Here is an 18,441-nt window from a genome sequence, read left to right on the forward strand (position 1 = left end):
GTTTAACCTTGAGAGGCCAGAGAACAAAGCTGTGTGCCTGGTCCTATACCATTGGGTTACAGCACACAGTCCAGGAGTGCTGAGCTGAGCCCAGGTCCCCTGAAATCAGCCAGAAATGAAGCCAGTTGACTAGACCTAACTTATATCACAGTCAAACCCTCAAAGGCATCAAAGAATTGCAACTTTAAAGATTAAAGAAACATCAGCTGACACAGATGAGAAAAAACCAGCAAAAGAACTGGGGCAACTCAAAAAGCCAGAGTGTGTTCTCACTTCCAAATGACCATGCTAGCTCCCCAGCAATGGTTCTTAATCAGACTGAGATGGCTGAAATGACAGACATAGAATTCAGAGTCTGGATGGCAATGAAGATTGTTGAGATTTAGTAGGAAGTTAAAACCCAATACGATGAACCTAAGAATCCAGTAAAACAATACAAGAGCTGAAAGACAAAATAGTCATTTTAAGAACCAAGCTGATCTGATAGAGCTGAAAACCCCATTACAATAATTTCATAATACAATTGGAAGTATCAGGAGCAGAACAGCCCAAGCTGAGGAAAGAATCTCAGAGCTCAAAAGTGGTTCTTCAAATTGACTCAGTCAGACAAGAATAAAAAAGAAAGAATAAAAAGGAATGAAGAAAGCCTCCAAGAAATACAGAATTATGTAAAAAGACCAATCCTATGACTCACTGACATCCCTGAAAGAGAGGGGGAGAGAGAAGGCAAGTTAGACAATATATTTGAGGGTACTGCCTATGAAAATTTCCCCATCCTCACTAGAGAGGTCAACATTCAGATTCAGAAAATTCAGAGAACCCCTGCAAGATCCTATAAAAGATGACCATCCCCAAGGCACATAGCCCTCAGATTCTTTAAGGTCAATGCAAAAGAAAAAATATTAAAGGCAGCTGGAGAGAAGGGAAAGACATCTATAAAAAGAACCCATCACACTAATGGCAGACCTTTCAGCAGAAGCAGTACAACCAAGAGATTAGGGCCTATATTCACCATCCTAAAAGAAAAGAAATTTCAACTAAGAATTTCATATCGAGCCTAACTAAGCTTCATAAGCAAAGGAGAAATAAAATCCTTTTCAGACACGCAAATGCTAAAGGAATTCATTACTATCACACTTGCCTTACAAGAGGTCCTTAAGGAAGTGCTAACATGGAAATAAAAAACTGTTACCAACTACCACAAAAACACACATAAGTACATAGACCACTGACACTATAAAGCAACTACACAATCAAGTCCACATAGCAACCAACTAACAACACTATGACAGGATCAAATCTTCACATATGAATATTAACCTTAAATGTAAATGGGCTAAATGCCACATTCAAAAGGCACAGAATGGCAAGTTGGATCAAGAAGCAAGAACCAACTGTATGTTGTCTTCAAGGGACCCATCTCACATGCAGTGACACCCACAGGCTCAAAATAAAGAGATTGATAAAAATCCATCAAGCCATAAAGAGATTGATAAAAATCTATCAAGCCATAAAGAAATTGATAAAAATCTATCAAGCAAACAGAAAACAAAAAGAGAAGAGCTTGTTATTTTTATTTTAAACCAAACAGACTTTAACCTAACAATAATCAAAAAGGGACAAAGAAGAGGATTACATAAAGATAAAAGATTCAATTCAGCAAGAAGACTTAACTGTCCTAAATGTATATGTACCCAACACTGGAACACCCAGGTTCATAAAATAAGTTCTTGACCCACAAAAAGACTTAGATAACTACACAATAATAGCGAGAGACTTCTGCACCTTACTGACAGTATTAGACAGATTATTGAGGCAGAAAACTAACAAAGGTATTTGGGATCTGAACTCAACACATGACCAAATGGACCTAACAGACATCTACAAAACACTCCACCCAACAACAACAGAATATACATTCTTCTTATCTGCAAATGACACAAACTATAAAATCAACCACATGCTCACTCATAAAGCAATTCTCAACAAATTAAGAAAAACTGAAATCACACCAACAACATTCTTGGATCACAGTGCAATAAAAATAGAAATCAATACCAAGAGGATCTCTAAAAATCACATGATTACATGGAAATTAAATAGCCTGCTCCTGAATGACTTTTGGGTAAACAATGAAATTAAGGCAAAAATTAAGAAATTATTTGAAACTAGTGAGAACAAAGACATGACATACCAGAATCTTTGGGACCCAGTTAAAGCAGTTTAAAAGGGAAGTTATAGCACTAAACACCCACATCAAAAAGTTAGAAAGATCTCAAATTAACAATTTAACATCACATGTAGAGAAACCAGAGAAACAAGAGCACACCAACCCCAAAGCTAGCAGAAGATAAGAAATAACCAAAATCAGACCTGAACTGAATGAAATTGAGACACAAAAAGCCATACAAAAGGTACATAAATCCAAGAGTTGTCTATTTGAAAGTATAAATAAGATTGATAGACCACTAGCTAGATTAATAAAGAAAAAAGAAGATTCAAATAAACACAATCAGAAATGACAAAAGGGACATTACCAACAACTCAAAAGAAACACAAAAAACCCTCAGAGATTATTACAAACACCTCTATGCACACAAACTAGAACACTTAGAAGAAATGGATAAATTCCTGAAAACATATAACCTCCCAAGATTGAACCAGGAAGAAATTGAAACCCTGAACAGACCAATAACAAATTCTAGAATTGAATCAGTAATAAAAAGCCTATCAACCAGAAAAAGTCCTGGACCAGACAAATTCACAGCCAAATTCTACCAGATGTATAAAGAAGAGTTGGTGCCAATCCTACTGAAACTATTTCAAAAACTTGAGGAGGAGGGATGCCTCTTTAACTCATTCCATGAAACCAGCATCATTCTGATACCAAATCCTGGCAGAGACACAATGAGAAAATAAAACTTCAGGCCAATATCCTTGATAAACATAGATGCAAAAATCCTCAACAAAATAATAGCAAACCAAATCCACCAGCACTCCCAAAAGTAATTTACCATGATCAAGTAGGCTTTATTCCTGGGATGCAAGGTTGGTTCAACATACACAAATAAATAAATGTGATTTATCACATAAACAGAATGAAAAACAGAAACTATGTGATCATCTCAATAGACGCAGAAAAGGCTTTGGATAAAATTCAACATCCTTTCATGTTAAAAACTCTGAACAAACTAGGCATTGAAGGAACATACCTCAAAATAATGAGCCATCTATGTTAAACTCACAGCCAACATCATACTGAACAGGCAAAAGCTGGAAGCATTATCCTTTAGAACTGGAACAAGACGAGGATACCCACCCTCACTATTCTTATTCAACATAGTACGGGAAGTCCTAGCCAGAGCAATTAGGCAAGAGAAAGAAATAAAAGACACGCAAATAGGAAGAGAGGAAGTCAAACTATCTCTCTTTGTGGACAATATAATTCTAAACCTAGAAAACCACATAGTCTCTGCCCAAAGGCTCCTAGATCTGATAAACAACTTCTGCAAAGTTTCAGAATAAAAAACCAATGTACATTTCTATACAGCAATATTGTCCAAGCCAAACCAGGAATGCAATTTCATTCATAATAGCCACAAAAAGAATATAATATCTAGGAATATAGCTAACCAGGGAGGTGAAAGATCTCTACAATGAGAATTACAGAACATAGCTTAAAGAAATCAGAAATGACACAAACAAATGGAAAAATTCCATGCTCATAGATGGGAAGAATTAATATTGTTAAAATGGCCATATTACCCAAAACACTTTACAGATTCAATGCTATTCCTATCAAAATACAAATAACAGTTTTTAGAGTTAGAAGAAACTATTTAACATTCATATGGAACCCAAACACCCTGAATATCCAAAGCTATCACAAGCTAAAAAGTAAAAAAAATTAAAAAAGCTGGAGGCATCAGAATCACACTACCTGACTTCAGACTATGCTACAAGGCTACAGTAACTAAAATCTGATGATACTGATAGAAAAACAGGCACATAGACTGTATTAGTCAGGGCTCTCTAGAGAGACAGAACTAATAGGAGATATATATATATATATATATATATATATATATACGAGCTTATTAGGGAGAAAGGCTCACATGATCACAAGGTGAAGTTTCGTGTTAGGCCGTCTGCAAGCTGAGGAAGGAAGAAGCCAAGAGTGGCTCAGTCTGAGTCCAAAAGCCTCTAAAACAGGGAAACCGACAGTGTAGCCTTCAATCTGTGGCTGAAGGCCTGAGAGCCCCTGGCAAACCACTGGTGTAAGTCCCAGAGTCCAAATGCTGAAGAACCTGGAGTCTGATATCCAAGAGCAGGAGGATGGAAGGAAGCATCTAGTACAGCAAAAAGATGAAAGCCAGAAGACTCAGCAAGCCAGCTTACCCCACTTTCTTCCACCTCCTTTGTTTTAGCCACTGTGGCAGCTGATTAGATGATGCCCACCCACATTGAGGGTGGGTCTTCCCCTCCCAGTCCACTGACTCAACTGTCAGTCTCCTCTGGCAACACCTTCACAGACACACCAAGAAACAATATTTTACCAGCTATCTAGGCATCCTTCAATCCAATCAAGTTGACACCTAATATTAACCACCACATAGACCAATGGAATAGGTTAGAGAATCTAGAAATAACGCTGCACATGTACAAGAACCTGATTTTTGACAAAGTTAACAAAAACAAGCAATGGGGAAAGGACTCCCTGGGTCATACACAGCATTGGAATAACTGGATAGCCCTATCCAGAAGATCAAAGCTGGACTCTTTCCTTTCACCATATACAAAAATCAACTCAAGGTGGGTTAAAGACTTAAATGTAAAATTGAAAACTATAAATTTTTAGTTTTTAAAACTAATCTATAAAAACTCTTGAAGAAAACCTAGGAAATACTATTCTGGATATCGGCCCTGGCAAATCCTTCATTAAGAAGACTCCAAAAGCAATTGCAATAAAAACCAAAATTGATAGGTGGGACCTAATTAAACTAAAGAACTTCTGCACAGCAAAAGAATTTATCAACAGACTAAACAGACAACCAACAGAATGAGAAAAATATTTGCAAACTATGCATCCAAGAAAAGTCTAATATCCAGAATCTATAAGGAACTTAAACTAACCAGCAAAAACAAAACAAAACCCTAAAAAACCATTAAAATGGGCAAAAGACATGAACAGACACTTCTCAAAAGAAGGCACACACGGCCATTAAGCATATAAAGAATTACTCAACATTACTAATCATTAGAGAAATGCAAAGTAAAGCCACAATGAGATACTATCTCACACCAGTCAAAATGACTATTGTTAAAAACAAACAAACAAACAAAAAACAGATGCTGGCATGACTGTGGAGAAAAGGGAACACTTAGATGCTGTTGGTGGGAATGTAAATTAGTTCAGCCACTGTGGCAAGCAATTTGAAAATTTCTCAAAGAACTCAAAACAGAACTACCATTTAGCCAAGCAATCCAATTACTGGGTAAATATCAAAGGAGTAGAAATCATTGTACTATAAAGACACATGTACTCATATGTTCACCACAGCACTATTCAAAACAGCAAAAACATGGCATCAACCTAGATGTCCGTCAACAGTGTACTGGATGAAGAAAATGTAGTATATATACACCATGCAATGCTATGCAGCCATAAAAAAGAATTAAATTATGTCTTTGCAGCAACATTGATGAAGCTGGAGGCCATTATCCTAAGTGAATTAATGCAGGAACAGAAAAACAAATAACCTCATATTCTCACTTGTAAATGGAAGCTAAACATTGAGTACACATGGATGCAAAGAAGAGAACAATAGACACCAGGGCCTATGTGAGGGTGGAGAGTGGGAGCAAGGTGAGGATTGAAAAACTACCTATTGGTTACTACACTCATCATCTGAGTAATGAAATAATTGATACACCAAAACCCCACAACATGCAATTTACCCATGTAAGCAACCTGCACATGCATTCCCTGAACCTAAAATAAAAATTAGAAAGAAAAAAATAATAATTAAAAAAATTATCTGGGGGAAAAATAATTTACATTAGTAGCACCCTCTTGTCTTCAGGGGATATGTTCTAAGACCCCCAGTGGATGCCTAAAACTAAGGATAGCAAATTCTATTGCTGTCAGTTGGAACATGTTTCTTTTCATGTCTTCAGTCCACATATTTAATGACTTTTCCACTTTAACTAAATTTTAATCACACACTGTGACCATCACTTTTACAGTTTGAGGTACAACAGCAAAACTATCATTAATTTCTTTTTCCTTCTTCACAATTTCATGGATAGAAGATTTGTTCTTACTGTAGATCTTAGCAACCTCAGTGTATGATTTTCTTTTCCTTCCTTATTAGGTCAAAAACTTTTGCCTTTTCACTTAAAGGAAGCACTTTAAGTCTTATCTGTGGCATATCTGAATTGCCAGCATCACTGCTCTTGCACTTTGAGAGTATTACATGAAATAAGGGTTACTTGAACCCAAGCATTGCCTTACTGTAATAGTGAGTCTGATAACTGAGAGGACTATTAACAACTTGGGTATACTATTGTATCCACAGGATGCATCCACACTAAACAAAGGGAGAATTCACATCCCTGGCAGGGTGAAGTGGGAAGGTGAGGAATTTCATCACAGTACTCGAAACATCATAAAACTTAAAACATGAATTGTTTATTTCTAGAGTTTTCCATTTAATATTTTTGGAACCATGAATTGATCACAAGTAACTAAAACCATGGAAAAGAGAGAACTAGTCCACATGTTGTTTAGTATCGCTATTACAGTAATTTTCTTTTTCTTGTGTGGTCTTATCCTGTGGGCTTCTAGAAAATTGTTTCCTACCTGCCTCTCAATCCCCTTCCTCTTCTCAACTTTCATTTTAGCAGAGGCTACATTATAGTGACCCTGTTGGTTTAGGATTTAAAGAGGCATTTATTTGATTTGTTAAAAACCTCCACATGCACCCATGAAATAACCAAATGACCTCAGGGTATAAATGGAGCTGCAAACTTGTCCAAGTCAAGAAATTCAGTATGAAAACCTTAGGCAGGCCAGGCGCGGTGGCTCACGCCTGTAATCCTAGCACTTTGGGAGGCCGAGGTGGGTGGATCACGAGGCAGAATATCGAGACAATCCTGGCTAACATGGTGAAACCTCGTCTCTACTAAAAATACAAAAAATTAGCCAGGCATGGTGGCGGGCGCCTGTAGTCCCAGCTACTCAGGAGGCTGAGGCAGGAGAATGGCGTGATCCCGGGAGGCGGAGCTTGCATTGAGCCGAGATCGCGCCACTGCACTCTAGCCTGGGCGACAGAGAAGACTCCTCCTCAAAACAAAAACAAAAACAAAAACAAAACAAGCAAAAAGAAACACCTTAGGCAACAACATATATGCTAGAATTGCCTTTGCTAACTCCCCTGGCAAAGCAAATGATGTATTGAGATTGCTTCTCAGATAAGGTGGTTGAAAATGATAGCAATCTTAAAAAATGAGCAGTTTTCATAAATTTGTATACATTTTGCTCTATAGACAAAGAGTAGAGCTTATAGCTATCATGGCCATATCTCAATAAAAATGTGTTGCAAGCAGGTTTGCCTTGGGCATCTTTCCTTATTCCTTTCAGTATTCCACTTCTTTTCACACCCTTTCCCACATGTTAGATATTCCCAGTCTGCTCATTCAGTTCGGGCTCCCTTCCCTGGGAGGCTGTCTTCAGCTCAAAACTTTGCCAGTGATAAAACTCCATTCAAAACTTATCTGCCAAGTGGCCATTTTTACTTGAAGCCCTGCCCTTGGTCAATGACAGTGCAAAAACTGGATAGTGGCATATTAATCAAATAAGTCATTTTCTCCCTAGGTTAAACCATAGGGAATATCTGCTTTCAACCCTTTTTGACCTCCAAAAAAAAAAAAAAAAAAAGCATTTTGTATGGCTTTTCATACCTCATGGTGTCCTAGCTTGAGCACTGGAGCAAAGTCAGAAAATCTGAGCCCTTGACTTATCTCTGTGGTTCGCTGCTGGATAATGTCCAGAAAATTATTTCATGCCTTTGAGCTTCAGCTTCCTTATCTGTAAAAAGGAGAGTAACTACCTTGACTTCTTGCTGAGATTTTAAAGAGAACAAATGTGAAAGCACACACAATCACCATTTGCAAAGGGTAAAGTGGTAGATGGATGAAAGGAATAATGATCTGTAATTTTTCCTTACATGCTAGCTTATTTAAAATGTATGAGCCTCCATGATAAGTGTGGCTAATAGTGGGGGAATGTAGATGATCTAGAGATACCTGTCAACCTACAATGTCAGCTTTATGTCATTGTGCCCCTTTCTTCTTTGGGGTTTATATGACTATAATATTTTAAAAACTAAAACCTTATGGGACCATTTTATAATTTGTGTCATATGAAATTTTAATTTTGCTATTTATAGTGAAAGGGAAAAAAGGAAGTGGAGTATATAGGATATAGATCTCTAACCACTAAAATAAACCTGTGAGTAAATGCATTTTAAGCTCTTCATGCAAATACATATATATATATACACACATATATATACACACACACACATATAATTACTGATTAAAAATATATACAAAATCACATATATATATACATATAAAACCACTTGGCATTCAGGTTGTATAAAAATGTTGATTTTTATTCAAGAATTGTAGAGTAGATGGAAATTTAATGTACTCAATGTAATCTCTATTTGGGATGAGATTCTAGGGGGAATTAAAATTTACATAGGAGTTTCTTTGCCTGGTTTAGTCCATCCGGAGGCTTCAGATGGTCTGGGAACCAACTAAAGTTGTGTGGAGCAATGTAAAAGTCAGTACATATGTTTCTTTTCCCCTGGGGAGGGATTCAATAGATTTCATCATATTCTTAAAGAAATTCTTGTCCTACCAAAGGTTAAGAACTAATTATCTCAGTTAAACAAAACACATAAAAATATGTTTTTATATACATTTTGAATTATTCAAATCTTCAGTGCTTAGTAGTTTATTAATCTTGAAGGCCTAGAAAGTGAATAATTTCAACAACTGAACAAAAATAAAATTTAAAAAGAAACTATTTTCTGGTCATTAGAACAAACTTGTTATAAAATATATGTCTTTTTGCTATTGCTTCTCCACTTCAACACTCATGATCATGTTTTGTTGCTATTTCCCCTATCTCATTTTTTCTGGCTGCTGGGTTAAACTTCCTGTTTTTGCAGAATGACCAAAAACATTGGTGATGATGGAGGTGGAGATGACAACACTTTCAATTTCAGCTGGAAGGTCTTTACCAGCTGGGACTACCTGATCGGCAATCCTGAAACAGCAGACAACAAATTTAATTCTATCACAATGAACTTTAAGGTAGAGGCACCAACTTCAAAAACCTGCTGTTTGTATTTCTAAGAGTAAAATTGGAGGCATTCCATCTGGTCCAGTAGTGCAGTATCTTGACAATTTACATGAAAGATTAACTCATGGTTTCTGCCTACCAAGATCTTGCCATGGTTCTGATTATAACTGGAAAATCTTCCATGACCCACAACAGCACTATTATTCCTTAAAGACTTCTCTTCTCTAAATCTGGTAATAAAATAATGTTACTGGATTGAAATAGGACCATGAGTAATCAGAATAAGATATTTTAAAAACTAGAACAATGTTCACTAATTATTTACAGGAATAAGCATAATATTGAAGTGACCCTAAAACATTATTTTGTAGTTTTTTTTTAATTCACTGGAATGAAGATTTTTAGAGTGAAGACTATCCTAATATCAGAGCAATCACAGTTTGTTTGCAAGAATTCTTCCTTCTGTCTTACTTGCCATCGTTTGTTGGCAATATTCACCTGGTTTGTGGAGTCTCAGATTTAGTTTACATTGTTATTCCTCACATTCTGATGATTGTAAAAATAACTTTTGAGGTTTTGATACTTTTAAAATGTAGCTAAGATATTCTATTTTGGGTTTTTGTTTGTTTGTTTGTTTTCATGGATACAGGAAGCTATCACAGAAGAAAAAGCAGCCCAAGTAGAAGAAAACGTCCACTTGATCAGATTCCTGAGGTTTCTGGCTAACTTCTTCGTGTTTCTAACACTTGGAGGGAGTGGATACCTCATCTTTTGGGCTGTGAAGCGATCCCAGGAATTTGCACAGCAAGATCCTGACACCCTTGGGTGGTGGGAAAAAAATGAAGTTCGTCTCTGCATGCTTTTTATGTGCTTAGAACCTGACATTTGTTTCTTTTGTGGGTTATGTTTCTTTGATGGAACATTTAAAAAGGCCACCCTTTACCTATCCCCTATCCTGCCCTTACAGTTAACCAACCCTGTTGCTCATTTTCCATTCTATTCTAGTCTTATTTCTAAATCTGGACTGTCTGTTTTTATTTTGTGACATGATGGAAAGTTAGAGTCAGAAAAGATATTAAAAAACACGTAGTCTAATCATTATGTTTTACAGATGGGAATGATAAATCTCAAGAGATTGCATTATATGTTTATGGTCACAGAGTTAGGAGAAGAGTCAGGGTGAGAACCTAGGAATCTTGACTTCGAGTCCAAGGCTCTTCCTGCTTTCTCTGCAAATCCTTCATCTGTCATTAAAAGATCAAATTATTGCCTGAACTTTTTGAAGCAGCCATGATAAAGCCACTGATTCCTATGTTGATCTCACTGGAAACACTCAGATTGCTTCTCCACCTTTGGGCATGTCTGGGCTTCCCTCTGTTTTCATTAGAAGCCTAACTGCAGCATCTCCATCTCCATTTCCTCCTGTCCTGTACCTTACTTTCTCTCCCTCTAAATGCTATTCAAATGAAGAAGGCCAGCTCTTTTCCAGGAATTAAACATTATGACCGTAATTTGCCTTTAGAGTATCTGCCCATTTAGTGAATCAGAGAAAGGAGGTTAGACATAGATCATTTAGAATCAGAAAATCATTGGTCATGAGTTGTTGCTAGAGTCTGTTCCCGTTCATAAAATGCTTGTGTGTATGATGTGACGTCATTTTGAGCTTGGGCATTTTCAAAGTATATGCAGATTTAGGCTGTGGGAAGTGTAGACTTCCCACACTGAAACTTTTGCAGAACAGTATAGATCAAAAGAATTAAAATATGTCTTTATAAGCATAGAATTTTCTAAAAAATCTTGGACAGCAAATGATATAATCTACTTACAGAAAAAGGTTCCAAATAACATTCTGAGTATTTCAGAAGTGGTATCAATAGAGATGGGACTAGATATTTTAAAGACTTTAATATACAGTCATGTCATAAAAACTTGTAAAATATAAGTAATTTAGCAGAGGGCTTTTATTTATTTAAAATGAAAAATGTAGGAACACCTCAAAGCATTTACTAAGTTTGCTTTCAAAATGGTCTCATAATTGTAATAGTACATGGAGGTAACATTATCATGCAGCTTTGGTCCATTATTTATATTGGTTATGTTTTTGTATAAATAAACCATATTAAAGGATGGGTAGTTGATTATCAATAAAATAACTATTCTTTGTAAGAACCTCTTTAACATCTATTTTAGGGACCCTCTGAGTCCTAGGGGCCAATGAAGGTAATAATGGAGATTCATGAGTAACTTTACAAATTTGATAAAGCCAAATTTAAATTTGCCTTGCATAAGATTGCACAGGATAAGCCAAATTTTCTTTACATTAGTCTAAAATTATAGCATGCTGATTTTGTATTATGTCATGCTGAGATTTGGATCCTGTTGGTCATACTTATATAATGTTTTAATAAAAATGACAAAAATCTAATAGCAATTGTTTTCTAAATATAGTCTGGTAGTTATTATAATTATTCACACCACGAAGTCCACAGGAGAAAATAGGAAATGTTTAGTGGTGACAGTTTGAGCCGGGTATTTGGGAAAGGAGATAGTCACCAGAGTTACCTAAAATCGGTATTTCCCCATTAGAAAATTAGTACATGTTTTGGATTCTTTTTATTGACTTCCTTTAGCCAAATAATATCATCATAAGGTTGCCAAACATCCAGGAAATAAAAAGCACATGTTTCCTACTTTTCATGTTTCTATTCCTTCTTCTTTCTCTCTCCCCCCTCTCCCCACCCCTGCATTATTCTCTTGTCTCTGAAATTATAGCCCATTCTTTCACTTTTGAAACTTTTCTACGTTGGCTTCCATAACATTATGTCATGTGTTCTCCATTTGTTTCTCTGAGTGTCTTCTGTTTCCTTTAATAAAACTCATTTTATGTGTTTATGTTTTCGGCCTTAAAAGTTTACATTTGCCAAAATTCAATATTTAGGCCTAGGCCCATCTCAGGGAATTCATCCATTCTAACTGATTAAACTAGCCCATATGCTGATGATTGTTAGATTAGAATTTTCAGTTTGAACCTCCTCCTCAAGCAGATCATTTTCCATTTCTTTTGGAAATCTTGTTGTGAAGTGCATCACCATATCAGAATCAGTTACCACATAGAACAATATGTGTTCTCTGTGTAGAGACTGATGTAAATTGCCACCCTCACTATACCAGGAAACAGAATGTTACTACTGGCACATACACACACTCAGTCACATGCCTCTCTTGAGAATGTGAATTGAATATTTTCCTTGTCATTTTATCGAGATCAAATTCTAAACGTGCATAAAATAGTCATTTTTAGTCTTAAAAAAGATCAAAGAAGCCTAGCTCAGAATCTTCCAAAATTCTGGCAAAAAGCAATAATAACTTTAAACACCATTAACCTAGTTTCTCCCTTGTGCCTCCTTGTAGATGAACATGGTTATGTCCCTCCTAGGGATGTTCTGTCCAACATTGTTTGACTTATTTGCTGAATTAGAAGACTACCATCCTCTCATCGCTTTGAAATGGCTACTGGGACGCATTTTTGCTCTTCTTTTAGGCAATTTATACGTATTTATTCTTGCATTAATGGATGAGATTAACAACAAGGTAAGCCTTGTTTCTGGATTGTCCTTGCCATAAGAGTGTTGTTCAATTCCCAGTCTCAAGTTTGCCAGAAATGCCTTTGAAATCTCTGTTGTCTTCATTTTAGTTTCTATCTTTTTGCTTTCTAGATTGAAGAGGAGAAGCTAGTAAAGGCCAATATTACCCTTTGGGAAGCCAATATGATCAAGGCCTACAATGCATCATTCTCTGAAAATAGCACTGGACCACCCTTTTTTGTTCACCCTGCAGATGTACCTCGAGGACCTTGCTGGGAAACAATGGTGGGACAGGTAATGCCACCAACAGAAGTGTGTGGCAATTAGTAGATTAAAAAAAGAGAGTCAATATCTCTTCCATAAGATTGGCTTTTAAAAAATTGCTTATTAGTAAAAATAGTTAAGATTTGTTGAATGTTGACTGTGTGCTGGCTCTGAATTTCATGTATATTATCTCACACTGTTTGCAAATCTATCCCTTGAGGTAAATACTATTTGTATGTCCCCTTTACAGTTGCATATAAAGGAAGGATAGTTGAAAATGGTGCAAAGAGATGTTTACTATCTGTATTATAATAAAGCACTCGATTTAGATACAGGCCAAAGCAAATATTTAAATGGAACTCTATTTAGTGTTACTTGTTTGCTGTAAAACAAAATAAAACAAAACAAAACAAAACAAACAAACAAACAAACAAAAATAGAGTCTTGGGGGTGGCCAAGACAGCCAACTAGAGGCAGCTAGTGTGCATGGCTCTCATGGAGAGAAATAGAGGGGGTGAGTAAATATAGCACCTTCAACTGAAACATCCAGGTACATGCATTGGATCTAATCAAGGAAACAACTTGACCCATGGAGAGCAGAGAAAAGCAAGGCAGGGTGACAGCCAACCTGGTAGTGACATGAAGCCAAGGGATCCTTCTATGCCCAGGGAAGTGGTGAGTGAATGCACGACCTTGGGAACCCATACTTCTCCCGTGGATCTTTGGAACCCTTGTGTCAGGAGATATCCTCATGAACCCACTCCACCTGGGCCTTCAGTCCGACACACAGAGCTATGTGGAGTCTCAGCAGAGCAGCCACTTAAGCACATGCAGAGACCCGGGAGCCTTAGATACCTGGGCTTTTCTTTTTGGGCTTCCTGTCAAAAGTAGCTATACCTCTGGCAAAGCAGGAGGTTAGACCCCCAACCACACCCCTTAGAAAAGGGGCTGAATCCAGTGACAGTCTGCAGGCCCCACTTCACAGCACCTCACAGAATGAAACCCACTGGCTTGGAACTCCAGCCAGTTACCGGTAGAAGTGTTGCACCTCCCTGAGACAGAGCTCCTGGGGGAAAGTGTGGGCCATCATCTTTGCTGTTTGGTTGACTTGGCCATTCCATCGTTCAGGCTTCAGAGAGTCCAAGCCAACCAGCGGCTGAAGCAGACCCTGAACACAGCATAGCTGTTCTATGAAAATGTGGCTAGACTACTTTTTCAAATGGGTCTCCGATCCCTTTCCTCCTCACTGGGTAGGACCTCCTAACTGGGGTCTCCAACCACCTCCTACAGGTGCGTTTGGGCCAGCAACGGGTCTGTACATTTCTGGGATGGAGCTTCCAGAGGTGGGGGCAGGCTGCCATCTTTGCTGTTTCACAGCCTTCACTGTTGCTACCTCCAGATAATAAAACATCTGAGGTGACCAGGGACGGATGTGGGGTCCCAATATACTGCAGCAGCCCTATGAAAAAGTGACCAGATTTTTACATGGGTGCCCATCCCCATATCGGCTCACCAGACACATCCTCCAGGCCTAGGCCTCCAGCTACCCTCTGCTAGAATTATCGATCAAGTAGCAGCTCTGTAACTCCCTGGACAGGATCCCCAGGGGCAACTGAAAGCTTCTCTGCCACTACCTCTGCAGTAGAACTGCCCTTGCTACCCTTGGACTAACAAAGGAACAAAGACCCTAAGTGCCTCATCCATACCTCCAATAAGCTGCAGTTGACTCCAGGAGAGAAGGCCAGTCTGTCTCTCACAGGTCCTACCTACCCCCACCCCCCTGCTTGTCACCAGACAGGGAACCCCCAGCTCAGACCCACAACATAGACCATCCATCCTGGGCTAATTGCAAGGAGTAATTGCTGACCTGCATCTCAATGGGGTGGAGCCCCCAGGAGATAAGCAAAAGACCCTTGGCCATAACCATGCCAAGGTATCTTCCTCTGCTGCTGCCAAGTTGGAGAAAAAACATAATGCTGAGATTGCCCCAGAGCTGAAGGGGCAGCCCTGGAGTGCCAAGCCGTAATCTACAGCCAGCTCTCAAGGGGGAAAGAAATCTACGCTTTCAGAGCATTGAGAGGGAACATGGCTGCAACTGTGCGGCAACACAGGGGAGCCTCACAACCAAGCAAGAGTCTACCAACTGACCAATATGCCGAAGTGCCACCTACTGGATCACATTCCCCAAAGCATCAACACCAAAAATATCTCACTAACATACCCCCCTCTGAAACCAAAGACAAGTAGTCAGCTTCAAATAAAGACCCTGTGCAAAGCCTTGGCCCAATGAAAACTTCCAGGAAAGATGCCTATTGACTGTATTCAATCTACATTGCAGTTAAAGGAACACCTACACACTGAGATGAGAAAGAACCAATGCAAGAACTCTGGTAACTCAAATGACCAGAGTATTGTATGTCCTCCAAACAACCACACCAGTTCTCCAACAAGAGTTCTTAACGAGGCTGAGCTAGCTGAAATGACTGAAATAGAATTCAGACTGTGGAGAGGAATGAAGATCATTGAGATTCAGAAGAATGGCAAAAGCCAATCCAAGGAAAATAAGAATCACAATAACACGATACTGGAGCTGAAGGACAAAGTAGCTGTTATAAAAAAGAAGCTAATAGGTCTCATAAGGCTGAATAACACAATACAGGAATTTCACAATGCAATCACAAGCATTAACAGTAGAATAAACCAAGCTGAGGAAAGAATCTTAGAACTTGAAGACTGGCTCTCTGAAATAAGACAGTCAGATAAAAATAAAGGAAAAAGAATAAAACGGGAAGAACAAAACCTCCAAGAAGTATGGGATTATGTAAATGCCAAAGCTATGAATCACTGGCATCCCTGAAAGGGATGGGGAGAAAGCAAACAACTTGGAAAACATATTTTAGGATATTATCCATGAAAACTTCCCCAACCTTACTAGAGAGGCAAATTTGCTACCAGTCTTTGCTAACAGTCAAATTTAGGAAATACAGAGAATTCCTGCAAGATTCTACACAAGAAGATCATCCCCAAAACACACAATTGTCAGGTTTTCTCAGGTCAAAATGAAAAAATGTTAAAGACAGCCAGAGAGAAAGGGCAGGTCACCTACAGAGAGAACACCATTAGGCTAACAGCAGATGTCTCAGCTGAAACCCTACAAGCCAGAAGCAATCAGGGTCCTATATTCAACATTCTTAAAGAAAAAAAATCTTCAACCAAGAATTTCATATCAGGCCAAACTAAGCTTCCTAAGCAAAGGAGAAATAAGATAATTTTTGGGCAAGCAAATGTTGAGGGAGTTTGTTACCACCAGACCTGCTTTACAAGACATCTTGAAAGGAGCACTAAATGGAGTAAGGAAAGACTATTAGCAGCTAATACAAAAGCGCACTTAAATACACAGACCAGTGACACTGTAAAGCAACCATACAAACAAGCCAGCATAATAATCAGTGAACAACACAATGACAGGATTAAATCCATACATATTAATACTAATCTTGAATGTAAATGGGCTAAATGCTCCATTTAAAAGGCACAGAGTAGCAAGCTGTATTAAAAAAAAGCAAGACCCAATGGTATGCTGTCTTCAAGAGACCCATCTCATGCTTAATAACACCCACACGCTAAAAATAAAGGGATGGAAGAAAATCTACCAACCAAGAGAAAACAGAAAAAAACTTGGGTTATTGAAATTAAAATTCCCAATTTCAAAAAAAAAAATGCAAAAAACAAAACACACACATGCACACACAAATACACTTCAAACCAACAAAGATAAAAAAAAGGCAAAGAAGGGCATTACATAATGGTAAAGGGTTCAATGCAACAAGAAGACCTAACTATCCTAAATATATATGCACTCAATACAAGAGTACCCAGATTCATAAAGCAAGTTCTTAGAGACCTACAAAGAGACATAGGCTACCACCACCCAATAATAGCCTAGGCCCTGATGAATTCACAGCTGAATTCTACCAGATGTACAAAGAAGAACTGGTAACATTCCTACTGAAGCTATTTCACGAAATTGAGGAGGAGGGGGAACTTCTTCCCAGCTCATCCTATGAAGCCAGTATCATTCTGCTACCAAAACCTGGCAGAGACACAACAAAAAAAGAAATCTTCAGGCCAATATCATGAGGCCCATCAATTCAAAAATCTTCAACAAAATACTTGCAAACCGAATTCAGCAGCACATCAAATGGCTAATCCACCACAATCAAGTAGGCGTCATCCTTGGGATGGAAGGTTAGTTCAACATATTCAAAACAATAAATGTGATTCATCATGTAAAAAGAAATAAAGAGAAAAACCACATGATTATCTCCATAGATGCAGAAAAAGCTTTCAATAAAATTCAACACCCGTTCATGTTAAAAACTCTCAATAAACTAGGTATTGAAGGAACATACCTCAAAATAATAAGAGCCTTCTATGACAAACCCACAGCCAAAATCATAATGAATGGACAAAAGCTGAAAGCATTCCCCTTGAAAACCAGCATGAGACAAGGATGCCCTCTCTCACCACTCCTATTCAACATAGTATTTGAAGTTCTGGCCAGGGCAATCAGGCAAGAGAAAGAAATGAAGGGTATCAAAATAGGAAAAGAGGGAGTCAAATTATCTTTGTTTGCAGATGACATGATCCTATATCTAGAAAACCCCATTGCCTCGGCCCAAAAGCTTCTTAAGCGGATAAGCAACTTCAGCAGTCTCAGGATATGATATCAATGTGCAAAATTGCTCACATTCTTATACACCAACAACAGGTAAGCAGAGAGCCAAATCATGAATGAACTCACATCTACAATTGCTACAAAGATAATAAAATACTTAAGAATGCAGCTAACAAGGGAAGTGAAGGACCTCTTCATGGAGAACTACAAACTACTGCTCAAGGAAATCAGAGAGGACACACACAAATGGGAAAACATTCAATGCTCATAGATGGGAAGAATCAATTTTGTTAAAATGGGCATACTGCCCAAAGTAATTTATAGATTCAATGCTATTCCCATTAAACCACAACTGAAATTCTTCACAGAATTAGAAAAAAACTATTTTAAAATTCCTATGGAACCAAAAAAGAGCTCGTATAGCCAAGACAATCCAAAGAAAAAAGAATAAAGCTGGAGGAATCACGCTACCTGACTTCAAACTATACTACAGGGCCACAGCACTCAAAACAGCATGGTACTGGTGCAAGAACAGACAC

At 38.0% G+C, this 18,441-nt stretch overlaps 1 protein-coding gene across 2 annotated transcripts in view; it reads left to right on the plus strand.

Moving 5' to 3' along the window:
* The window catches only part of TMC1 (transmembrane channel like 1), a 319,210-nt gene that overhangs the window by 261,656 nt on the left and 39,113 nt on the right, over nucleotides 1–18,441 (plus strand). For both annotated transcript variants that reach the window (XM_055091901.2, XM_055091900.2), the window contains exons 14-17: nucleotides 9,243–9,387; nucleotides 10,026–10,220; nucleotides 12,788–12,967; nucleotides 13,093–13,254. In XM_055091901.2, coding sequence (XP_054947876.1) covers nucleotides 9,243–9,387; nucleotides 10,026–10,220; nucleotides 12,788–12,967; nucleotides 13,093–13,254 — 682 coding nt within the window. The remainder of the gene's footprint in view (nucleotides 1–9,242; nucleotides 9,388–10,025; nucleotides 10,221–12,787; nucleotides 12,968–13,092; nucleotides 13,255–18,441) is intronic.

Source organism: Pan paniscus, chromosome 11 (assembly GCF_029289425.2).
Source record: "Pan paniscus chromosome 11, NHGRI_mPanPan1-v2.0_pri, whole genome shotgun sequence".
Taxonomy (NCBI): domain Eukaryota; kingdom Metazoa; phylum Chordata; class Mammalia; order Primates; family Hominidae; genus Pan; species Pan paniscus.